Source organism: Mastomys coucha, unplaced genomic scaffold (assembly GCF_008632895.1).
Source record: "Mastomys coucha isolate ucsf_1 unplaced genomic scaffold, UCSF_Mcou_1 pScaffold18, whole genome shotgun sequence".
NCBI classification, from domain to species: Eukaryota; Metazoa; Chordata; class Mammalia; order Rodentia; family Muridae; genus Mastomys; species Mastomys coucha.
This window is the reverse complement of record NW_022196900.1, coordinates 88693040-88705548: the sequence shown is the minus strand read 5'-3', so window position 1 is coordinate 88705548 and position 12509 is coordinate 88693040. Positions and strand designations below refer to the sequence as shown.

At 42.8% G+C, this 12509-nt stretch overlaps 1 protein-coding gene across 3 annotated transcripts in view; it reads left to right on the top strand.

Annotated features, from left to right (window-relative positions):
* Phactr4 (phosphatase and actin regulator 4) overlaps nucleotides 1–12509 on the top strand; it is a 79554-nt gene that overhangs the window by 52935 nt on the left and 14110 nt on the right. For all 3 annotated transcript variants that reach the window (XM_031378923.1, XM_031378924.1, XM_031378922.1), the window contains 3 exons: nucleotides 5874–6468; nucleotides 7078–7256; nucleotides 8924–9077. In XM_031378923.1, the coding sequence (XP_031234783.1) occupies nucleotides 5874–6468; nucleotides 7078–7256; nucleotides 8924–9077 (928 nt within the window). The remainder of the gene's footprint in view (nucleotides 1–5873; nucleotides 6469–7077; nucleotides 7257–8923; nucleotides 9078–12509) is intronic.

The window sequence follows — 12509 nt, the reverse complement described above, 5'->3', positions numbered from 1 at the left end:
AGGGTGGGAGGGAGGGAAGAAGGGTGGGAGGGAGGGAAGAAGGGTGGGAGGGAGGGAAGGAAAGAGGGAGGGAAGGAAGAAGGAAGGGATAAAAATTTTAAGAATAAAACAAAAATGTCCAGACAGTGGTGGTGCACGCCTTTAATCCCAGCACTTGGGAGGCAGAGGCAGGCAGATTTATGAGTTCGAGGCCAGCCTGGTCTACAGACTGAGGTCCAGGACAGCCTGGGCTACATAGAGAAACCCTGTCTCGAAAAATGGGAAAAAAAAAAGACAAAAATGGCCATGGCCATGAAATAGAAACATGAAACAAGAAAAATTGACTTGAAATCTGGGGAGATTAATATGTTTTTATTATACAAGTATTAAAAAACTAACTTTAGCATTGCTTATTTATTTAATAATTACAATTTTAAAAATTTAAAAAGAATGTTCCCTAGAACTAGGCTTTGGTGACACTTGGGAAACACTCAGGTGTCACAGGCAGGAGAATTCGCATTCAAGGTCATTCTTGGATTCTGAGTTTGAGGCTAGCCTAAGCTGCATGAAACTGTCTGCCCCCCTCTTTCTGAAACATACAAACAAACAACACCCCCCCCAAAAAAACCCACCAAAACCAACACTAACAAAAATCTGTAGTTGATGGTTTAGATATGTGAAGACCACAACAGGCTTGGCCACCGTGGGATTGCCTTCAACCTCGGGGAGGAAGTTAAAATAACAGTAGTTTCCAAGGGGCGAGGCGAGAGTCTCATCTCTATAAACTACCAATCCCTTCTTTAAACCTAAGTCTGGTAGCTAAAATGGTGATTTTGTCAATGTCTGTTTAACTTGTGATTCATTGCATAGTATAATATATTCACGGGAACTGCAGAGGTATTTAAGTTGTGCTAATAAAATCACATTTCTCTTGAGAGTTAAGAATGCTACTCATGCTGTAAACCGAGCACTCAGGAAATAGAGATAGGAGGGTTTGTCAAAGCTGAGGCTGTCCTGGTCTACACAGCAAGTTCCAGCTCGGAATCTGTAGACCTTGTGTCAAAAATAGGTAGGTAGTAGATTGGTAGGTAGGTAAGTAGGTAGGTAGGTAGATAGATGAAAATAAACAATGGTTATAGAAGCCAGGCCTGAAAGAACCGGTTTATTATCTCAGCTATTCAGGATTGCACATTTAAGGTCTTCATGGCTAATCTTGAACTTAGTGAGATCCTGTTTCAAAATGCTGAAGAACAATGAGGACCAGGGATATGATGCTCTGGCCTAGCATGTGATAGCTCTGGCTTGGCATGTGATAGCCCCTGGGTTCAGTCCTCAGAACCACTGTGAACTAAAAGCAGGAAAGTGTATGAGTTTATGTTTATAGGCCTCATAGATTACTTTGCATTTTCTAAAGTCTTGCTTATCTAATTTCCTATCATAATTGCATTCCCCACACAAATTTTCCAAAAAGTGAAGGAAGGCAAAAACTGATAAGTGTTTCAAAGCTAGTGAAGATGTAATTCTTCAGGACAAATAATATTAGGCGTACCCAGTTCACAGTTCTTCTTAGTGACTGCACAGGTAATGAGTAGAAAGTATACTTATTAAGAATCTGCTGTCACTAAGCTGTGTGGAGTGACTAGAACCGTATCAGGCTTCAGTGGGATCACAGACGGACAGGTTGGAAGAGGAGCCGGATGGAGACCATTGTGTTATCACTGCTCAATGGATGATGTCTTCCTGACTTATCTCTGAGGAACCTGAAGCGCTCTCATATGTTCTTTCAAAACCACCCAAGGCTGTAGGCGATGACTGTCTGTTATATGCAGAGACAATTAGAAGTATAGATAGATGCTATGACTCACTAAGGTTGTAGCTAATGTGGGACAGAAATTTGTGTCTGATCTCTACAATGTGGTTCTCCAACTACTATCCAGGCTGCTGTTAACTGGCTTCACCTAGAAGGCCCGCTGGGATGAGGGGACCCTGACCCCAGAGGTTCTGTTGTCCATATCTCAGCTCAGGGCCGGACATCTGGATTTCCAATAAATTCGATTCAGCGACAGTGTTCTGTGCTCCTGTTCATGCCAGTGCTGTCTGTCTGTCTAATTATGGCAGCGCGTACAATAACTAGCTAGCTGGTTGTAGTAATGCACTACTGTCATCTTCGTCATGTCAGTAAGTGGGAGGAGGCAGGTGCGGGGGAGTAGGAGTTTTTCTGTTTTTTTTAAATTTATTTATTATTATAAATGAGCACACTGTAGCTGTCTTCAGACACACCAGAAGAGGGCGTCAGATTTCATTACAGGTGATTGTGAACCACCATGTGGTTGCTGGGATTTGAACTCACAACCTTCAGTAGAGCAGTCGGTGCTCTTACCCGCTGAGCCATCTCACCAGCCCCAAAGATTTATTTATTTATTTATTATATTTATTATTAATTTATTTATTGTTATTGTTATTTATTTATTGTTATATATGTAAAATGTAGCTATCTTCAGACACTCCAGAAGAGGGTGTCAAATCTCTTTACAGATGGTTGTGAGCCACCATGTGGTTGCCGGGATTTGAACCCAGGACCTTCGGAATTGCAGTCAGTGCTCTTAACCACTGAGCCATCTCTCCAGCCCCAGGAGCAGGAATTTTAAGGGCAGGCTCTGATACAGAAGTTCGAGAATAGCCTGGGCTACCTAAGAACTTATCTTGAAAGAAAGAAAGAAAGAAAGAAAGAAAGAAAGAAAGGAAGGAAGGAAGGAAGGAAAGAAGGAAGGAAGGAAGGAAGGAAGGAAAGAAGGAAGGAAGGAAGGAAGGAAGGAAAGAAAGGAAGGAACAAACAAACAAACAAAAACCCTAAAAGTGTCTAAAGTAGCTCTAACTGATAGCCCAGAGCAGTGGGCCTTGTGACTCCAGAGTCACATTCCTCCATTACAGCCCTTACAGAAGGAAAATGGCTAATTTACAGGTGTTGTGGTTTGTTTGTTGTTTTTTAAAGATTTATTTATTTACTTATTATATGTATATGAGTACACTGTCACTATCTTCAGACACACCAGAAGAGGGCATCGGATCTCATTACTGATGATTGTGAGCCACCATGTGGTTGCTGGGATTTGAACTCAGGACCTCTGGAAGAGCAGTCAGTGCTCTTAACCGCTGAGCCATCTCTCTAGCCTCTAATTCACAGTGTTTACTAAGATTAAATAAATTTGATTTAAAAGTTAGACCCTATTCTTTTTTGTTTTGTTTTGGTTTTCGAGACAGGGTTTCTCTGTATAGCCCTGGCTGTCCTGGAACTCACTCTAGACCAGGCTGGCCTCGAACTCAGAAATCCGCCTGCTTCTGCCTCCCAAGTGCTGGATGGGATTAAAGGCGTGCAGTACCATTGCCCAGCAACCCTATTCTAAAATTAATACTCTCACCCAGTGCTTTGATTCTAAAATACCATTTCTTTCACAAAAAGATTATGATCACAAGTGGTCTATTTAATATGAGCTATTATTTAGAAATCCTCAGAAATGATAGGTTTGGTTGGAGGGGGGCTGGTCTTGGAGAAATGACTCTACAATTAAGCACGCTTCCTGTTCTTCCAAAACCAGCTTGGCTGATGTCCTGTAATTTTAGCTCCGGGAGAGCCAGTACCTTTCTCCGGCTTTTTTGGACACCTACATCCACACACAAAAATAAATAAAAATAAAATTTAAAGATAGAAAAAGAAAGGACTCTTAGGCCCTAGGAGAGAGCTTAGTCTGTTTGACCCTTAGAACTAACCTAAGAAGTGGGTGCAGGGGTACACTGAGTGCTAGGAGGTTGAGACAGGTGCATCCTGGGATTACTGGCCTGCCAGGCCAGCCTCAACTTTGGGAGAGCATGTCTTTTTTTTTGTTGTTGTTTTGTTTTGTTTTGTTTTGTTTTTCAAGACAGGGTTTCTCTGTATAGTTTTGGCTGTCATGGAACTCACTCCGTAGACCAGGCTGGCCTCAAACTCAGAAATTCGCCTGCCTCTGCCTCCCAAGTGCTGGGATTAAAGGTGTGCATCACCACCGCCCGGCTGCTACCTCACTCTTTACTCAGAGTGGATACATGGAATAAAATTAAAAGACTTATTTTATTTATACAAGTACACTGTCACTGTCTTCAGACACACCAGAAGAGGGCATTGGATCCCATTACAGATGGTTGTGAGCCACCATGTGGTTGCAGGAATTTGAACTCAGGACCTCTGGAATAGCAGTCAGTGCTCTTAACCACTGAGCCATCTCTCCAGCCCAGGGCCAACTAAAATTTTATTTGGGAAAATTTATAGATTCTTTAAGAACATTGGATAGATTAAAATAAAAGATTCAGATAGATCATTAGAAGTTGGTCATCAAAGGACGCCTCTTTAATTGGCTCACAAGGTTAGCTTCTATATGATGTGATGGCCTGCTTCTTACATGGATGAGAGCCTGAGTCACTTGGGCTCTGGGAAGATGAGTGGAGTATCTGCTGTGATACAGTGGAAGAGCGCCTCATGTTATAAGCATGTATACAGAGGAAGAGCATCTTATGTTATAAACATGTTTCAAGGGCACACTATATGTATCCTTGTTCAGTGCCACACTGTGTGAGTTAATGATCAAACTCAGATCATCAGGTTTGGGGGCATGTGCCCTTACCCACTGGACTATCCTACCATCCTGGTTGGTTAGATTTTTTTTTTAAAAAAAAGATTTATTTATTATGAATTTGTTATAAGCACGCTGTAGCTATCTTCAGATGCACCAGAAGAGGGAGTCAGATCTCATTACAGGTGGTTGTGAGCCACCATGTGGTTGCTGGGATTTGAACTCAGGACCTTTAGAAGAACTATCAGGGCTCTTACCCACTGAGCCATCTCATCAGCCCAGTTGGTTGGATTTTTAAGACGACATTTTGTTGTGTGTTCTTCTCCCCTCACATCTCCAAAGACAGAGTTTTACTGTATTGCTGTGGTCAGCCTAGAACTAGATACGGGGAGGTAGCTGGTCTTGAGCTTGTAATGCTCTTCCTGTGCTGGGAATATTGGGCTGAAGAGATATCACAGCAGTTAAGAACTCTTCTGCAGGAGCTAGACTCAGTTCCCAGTGCCCACAAGGCAGCTCACACTCATCTGGAACTCCAGGTCCAGGGATTCCACTGTCCTCTCTCTGGCCTCCTAAGGCACTAGTCCAACACACACATGGTGTATATATGTAGGCAAAACACTTTATACACATAAAGATTAAAAAACAAATAAACCCTGTTTGTTTTTTGTTTTTGTTGTTTTTGGTTTTGGTTTTGGTTTTCTGAGACAGGGTTTCTCTGTTTAGCCCTGGCTGTCCTGGAACTCACTCTGTATACCAGGCTGGCCTCGAACTCAGAAATCCGCCTGCCTCTGCCTCCCAAGTGCTGGGATTAAAGGTGTGTGCCACCACCTCCGGGCCTTTGTTTGTTTTTCAAGACAGAGTTTCTCTGTGTAAAAGTTCAGGCTGTCCTGGAACTCACTCTGTGTAGACAAGGTTGATCTCAAACTCACAGAGATCCACTTGCCTCTGCTTCCAGAGTGCTGGGATTAAAGGTGTGCTCCACCACTGCCTCGCTTAAAAAAACAAACAACTTTTTAATAAGTTTTTTTTTTTCCTGGATCTTTTCTGTTTATACCATCAGGCTAAAGGGTTGTCACATCTGTCATCACAGTAATTAAATTTTAATTAAGTTTTAATCATCTTTAATTATCCAGGTGTTCTCCCACCCTACTCATTCAGCCTTCTGTCTGAATACATTTTGTTTCAGGATTTGCAAAGCCATGAAATTACATAATTGAATTGAAAGGTTACTTCCTAACTGTCTGTGGTACATTGAAAGCCATGGTAACAAAGTGTTGCTCTCCTTTCCAGCTGAACTGTCCCAAGCAATGAACAGTGGCACACTGCTGTCGAAACCATCCCCACCCTTACCACCCAAGAGAGGCATTCCATCAACTTCGGTACCCAGCTCAGAGCCTGCTGCTTTGTTCACAACTAACACAGCAAATGATCAAAAAGAAAAAACTGTCTCTTTGTGTATGGAACCACCGCTGATAATCCCACCTTCATCCCCATCACCCCCACTGCCTACCCACATACCTCCAGAGCCTCCGAGGTCCCCTCTAGTCCCTGCTAAGACTTTTCAAATTGTGCCAGAAGTTGAGTTCTCCCCTTCTTCAGATCTATTCCAGGACATTTCCCAGAAGGAAGATCAGAAAGCAGAAGTCCCCAAGAAGATACAGGACCAGAGCTTTGGGGAGTCCCATATACCCTCTAGGCTGCCCCCACTCCCACTGCATATCCGAATTCAGCAGGCCCTTACCAGCCCCCTTCCCGTAACCCCTCCCTTGGAAGGCACTCATAGAGCCCATTCACTGCTCTTTGAGAGCAGTGACAGCTTCTCCGAAGACACTGGTACCCTGGGTCGGACCAGGTCACTTCCCATCACAATTGAAATGTTGAAAGTGTGAGTGTTTCCATCTGCTCTCTTGTTTCTGGGTTTAGTGTAGACAGCCCCACACAGGACTAGTTCTTCAGACAATGTGGGTAAATCCAGGTTGAAGGAATGCTTCTGCTAAGTGTCAGTTCTAAAAGCAGGGCTTTTTTCCCTCCTGCTGATTTCTGTAACCTTGTGTTGTTTTTTTTTTTTAATGGATTTTTATGGTGATTTCGGTATTGACAACACAATTACCTGTTCATAGATATGAACATTAACACTACTAGTTTTAGGTGATACAAATGTATTATCTAAATGTATTACATGGTGCTTAAGAGCCATTGCTATAGTGCGGAATCCCTGAGTGTTCACATCACTCTGTTGCCAGGCATATTGCTCAGCCTTTCTGTTTTTTAGTATCTCAGCTCTAAATGGGAGTAGTATCTAAAGGCTTTTGTGAACGAAATGTGTCCGTGTCTACTGGACTTGGACCCAGTGCTTTATAGATTAGTGAATACTAAAGAGCTTCTTAGGAAGAATATTAAAGCTAAGACTGGAATTTATAAGTTCTTGCAATAATGGACTTTCCCCTGAAAAGTTAACCATTTCTGAAAAAACAAAAAAATGTCTATTTATTAGTCCAGATGATGAAGAGGAAGAGCAGACCTGCCCATTTGTTGAAGACATGATGTCTACCTCAGCCACTCCTAAACTACCACTGTGTCTCCAAGAGGAAGAGAAGGAGAGCGACTCAGATTCCGAGGGTCCCATTCAATATCGAGATGAAGAAGAAGATGATGATGATGAAAGCCATCAGAGTAAGACCAGGAGGGAGAAGCGCAGAGGAAGTTGTTTTGTGTATGGTGTGGGAACTGGCACCACATGTTGGGAAACCAGAGAGGAAACAGGTGCCTTGCTCCATGGAGTCCCCTTGCTGTTGGAGGCCAGTGTGAAAGACCCCACACACACACTTTGCCATAGTGATCAAGGCCATGAGAGGGAGCCACATTGACAGACCATTCAGATTTGTTCTTTAGGCAAAGTCTCACTGTAGCTTAGATTAGCCTGGAACTCACTGTGCAGACCAGAATGGCCATGAACTCACAGACATCCACCTGCCTCTGCCTCCTTAGTGCTGAGATTAATTAAAGGTGTGTGCCACCACCATTCAAATTCTGTGTTTGTATTTTAGATCTATTCACCCAGAGACCAGAGTTATGAATTGAATCCTAGAGCCTGTACTAAGTCAGTACCCAATACCCAAAACAAACAAAACCCATTTACCTTGAAGATATGTAAGAAATTGAGATCTAAGAAATATAAATATCTGCTGGGCAATGGTGGCTCACGCCTTTTATCCTAGCACTTGGGAGGCAGAGGCAGGCGGATTTCTGAGTTCGAGGCCAGCTTGGTCTACAGAGTGAGTGCCAGGACAGCCAGGGCTACATAGAAAAACCCTGTCTTAAAAGACCAAGAAAAAAAAAAAAGAAAAAAATATAAATATCTAAGAAATACAGAAAAAACTGATAAGAGGTTACACTGAAAAGTTAGGAGACACTAGAGAGCTGGCTCAGCAGTTAAGAATAGTTCCTACTCTTGCAGAAGACTGGGTTCAGTTCTCAGCACTCATGTGAGGCAGCTCACAACTACCTGTAACTGCAGCTCCAGGAGATCAACACCTCTGTCCTCTAAGGGCACCTGCTATCATGTGCACATAACTTCACATAGACGTAAACACATATACATCATTACAAATACAGTCTTAAAAGAAAGACATAAATAAAAGAAAATGATGAATTTTCTCCAATTTAATGACCTTTTTGTTAAGCCGAAGAAAAAGGTGGGTTCTCCTAAATGTGGTGGTTCACACCTATAATCACACCACTTGAGAAGCTACGGCAGGGGGGTTGTATTAAGTGGGACAAAGCTTGAACTGTCAGATGAGCTCAAAAACCAAAAATGGGGCTGGAAAGGTAGATAGAGGCAGGCAGCAGGGAGGGAGGAGTCTGGGACTGTTAGCTACATGAAACCCTGTCTCAGAACAGCAACGGAAGCAAGGTCAGGACGAGTTATCACATGATAATGGCATCCAGCTGCTAAGATGCAGAGATGGGAAGATCAGTTTGGGAGTGGCCCAGCAGCATTGCAAGCTTCTCTCTCAAAAAAATATTGACAGATTATAAGATATATTAATATAAAAACTTTCATGTTTTAAATTGGAGGACTGTCCCAGAATGGATTAGATTCCATCTTCAGAAACTCTTACTAAATGAGGAAGGTGTAGAGGGCTGGTGGTAGGGGGGAGGTATCCTTTATCTACCTCCATTCATTTTGCCAAAAGTATCTTCAAATGCCTTATGTCGTCTCCTGTTGGGCTGGATCATTTGAAGCTGACTGGGTGGCTGGGAGCTGTATTCATGCTCTCTCTCGCCTGGTTCATGTGAGCCCATGCCGCTGTGCCTCAGCATTTTCTCCCTGTATAAAGGTGCTCTGGCCAACAGAGTGAAGAGGAAGGATACGCTGGCAATGAAGCTGAGCAGCAGACCCAGTGAACCAGAGATGAACCTGAATTCTTGGCCTCGTAAAAGCAAGGAGGAGTGGAATGAAATACGGCACCAGATTGGGAACACACTGATCCGGTAGGCCTCAGCACTCAGGAGTGAAGCATTCATATGTCTTTTAAGAAAACAGTTTCTAACGTTGTAGGTTAGGTACAGTTGGATTTCCTCTAAGCTTAAGGAGGTCAGGAACTGCACAGATGGCACTGGGTGTGTTCAACCATCAGATAAAACAGGAGGCTTCTCAAAAGTTGCTGAAGAAGTCAGGCTGGTTCCTGGCATGTTCAGATTCCTGTGACTATCCGGTTTCTGAACTGTGAAATGCCAGCCTAACTTGTCACACCTGTGTTGTGTTGTGTTGTGCTGTGTTTTTTACTTAAGTACCATGTAACTGCTTCTTTTCAAAAAGTAGTATAATCAGAAAAGGAGGGAAGTGAAATGCAGAGGGCCTTTGGTTTATGTGTGAGCATGTTTGCATGTGGATAGGATTCTGCATGACATGCACACTCCTCCCATCTAAAGGGATAAAAGGGAGAGAGAACTCTTGGCCTTCTCCCTGCAAGGTGTCCAGTAATTAAGCTCCAGTCTTCTTTCCTACCATATACTTGTAGCTATACTTTTTTTTCCTTTAGGCTTTCAAGACAGGGTTTCTCTGTGAAGTCTTGACTGTCCTGGAACTTGTTCTATAAACCAAGCTGGTTTACAGAAATCCGCCTGCCTCTGCCTCCCAAATTCTGGGATTAAAGTGTGTGCCACCACTACCCAGCTTCCGCATGATATTTTTAATAGCGGGGGTTTTATGCTCTCAAGTGTAATTTCTAGCCCGAGGAAATATGTGATATTCAGTTGTCCTGTCTCTTTTATATCCTTTAATCTGAAGATTGTTCTTAGACATTTTATTCTACAAATTTATTAATTACGTCCATGTGTGTATGAAGAGTGTTTGTGTATGTGTTGCACATAGTGTGCAGTATGTGAGTGCATATAGTTCATGTAGAGAGAGAGTGGGAGGGGAGGAGTGTGCCTCGCCCATGTGTGCACATACAGAGGCCAAAGAGCAGTCACTCAGAGTCTTCTGTTGTCACTCTCCACCTCATGATTTGAGGGGAAATTGCTGATTTATAGTCTGCTGGCCAGAGAGTCCCAGGCCTCTCTCAGTCCCTCCAAGCAGGGAGTGCAGATGCTTGCCACCATACCCAGCATTGACATGGGTGCTAGACCTCAGTCCAACAAGCACGTTACCCACCGAGCCGTCCTCCGGCCTCTGCCTCCCAGGTGTAAGTCAGGAGGAGTGCATTAGTTTTTGAGACAGGGTCTCATTTTATGGTTCTGGATGTCCTAGAACTTGCCGTGTAGATCAGGCTAAACTTGAACTCACAGAGAGATCCACTTGATTCTTCCTTAATGCTAGGATTAAAGGCACACAGTACCATGCCTGACTACCTAATTATGACCTTTTATCAAATTATGATTTACAAAGCTCTTTTTTTCTCTTCTTACTACAAAGTATAAAAATAAGTACATGCTCATTATATTAAATAGTTAGAAAATTACAGGGAAAAAAAAAAACAAACGAACCCGTGTCACCAGTGATTTGGTTCAGTGTGTAATGGTGCTTGCTACCAAGCTAGACAACTTGAGTTCAGTTCCTGGGACGCATGTAAGAGAAAGTGAGAATCCATCCCCATGAGTTTTTCTCTGACTGCCACCTGTGTGTTCTAGTCATAGTTGGACCTCCTTCCTCTCAACACATATACAGACATACAAATACACACACAAATAAATGTGATAAAAATTTAAAAGGCAGAGACAGAGGCAGGCTGATTTCTGAGTTCGTGGCCAGCCTGGTCTACAGAGTGAGTTCCAGGACAGCCAGGGCTACACAGAGAAACTCTGTCTCAAAAAAAAAAAAAAAAAAAAAAAAAAAAGAAGAAAGAAAAAGAAAAAGAAGAAGAAAATGTTAACTGCCCAGCATCTTATGTCCTGTACAGTACATTTGACCAACTTCTTTTTTTTTTTTAAGATTAATTTATTATATATATGTACACTATAGCTGTCTTCAGACACTCCAGAAGAGGGCATTGGATCCATTACAGATGGTTGTGAGCCACCATGTGGTTGCTGGGATTTGAACTCAGGACCTTTGGAAGAGCAGTCAGTACTCTTAACCGCTGAGCCATCTCTCCAGCCCCCCCAACTTCTTTTATTATGATTATTATTTTGTTTTGTTTTGTTTTGTTTTTTGGTTGCTTCCCTGCCTCCTTCTTCCCCCAAGACAGGGTTTCTCTTTGTATCTCTAGCTGTCCTGGAACTCACTCTGTACACCAGAGCTGACCTCTAACTCAGAAATCCGCTTGCCTCTGCTTCCAGAGTACTGGGATTAAAGATATGTGCCACTATACCCAGTTACATTATTTTTTCTTTTCTTTCTTTTTTTTTTTTTATTTTTTTTTATTTTATTTCTCAGAGCTGAGGTCCATCCCCAGGGCCTTGCACTGCTAGGCAAGTGTTCTACCTCTGAGCTAAATCCCAACTATGGCAAACTTCTTTAAAGGGCTGAAAATAAGCATTTCAGTTGGGTGTGCTAGCATGTGTCATCTAAAATCTGATGTGGTAGAGCAGGAGGGTTAGGAGTTCAAGACCACCTGCAGGTACATAATGTATTTGAGGACAAAGTGAGACAACTGAGGCTCTTCTTCAAAAAAAGAAAAAAGGAGAAAATTTTGATTTCAAGCCACATATAGTTTCTTTTCTGAATTTTGGCTTATAGTTTGTTGGCCTTTTTTTTTTTTCTTTTTTGAGACAGGGTTTCTCTGTATAGCCCTAGCTGTCCTGGAACTCACTCTGTAGACCAGGCTGGCCTCTGCTGCCTCTGCCTCCCAAGTGCTGGGATTAAAGGCGTGCGCCACCACGCCCGGCTCAGTTTGTTGGCTTCTTAAGATTGGGTCTCTTGGAGCCTGGAATGGTTTTACAAGTACGTGCCATATGCCTGGCTACAAGCTCTTTTCTTTCTTTCTTTCTTTCTTTTTTTTTTGGTCTTCAGACACACCAGAAGAGAGCGTCTGATCTCATTACAGGTGGTTGTGAGCCACCTGCTGGGATCCGAACTCAGGACCTTCTGAAGAGCAGTCAGTGCTATTACCCACTGAGCCATCTCACCAGCCCCCGCTCTTATCTTTCTGTGATGCTAGGGATAGAGCACAGGCCCTCATGCAAGCTAGGCAAGTGGCCTGTCATTGAACTACAGGTAGACTTACTTACTTACTTATTTATAGCAATTTTTAAAAGTCTGGAGAGATGGCTCAGTAGTGTTCTTTCAGAAGCCTTCTCTCAGAGTTTGGTACTCAGCACCCGTGGTGGGCAGTTTTACAGCTGCCTGTAACTCCCACTCCAGAGGGGGTCTAACACCTCTGGCACTCAGGGCACCTGCACTCATACCCACATAAGTACATGCACACACACATGCATACACAAAATTAAAAATAAAATCTTTTTTTTTTTTTTTTTTTTTTT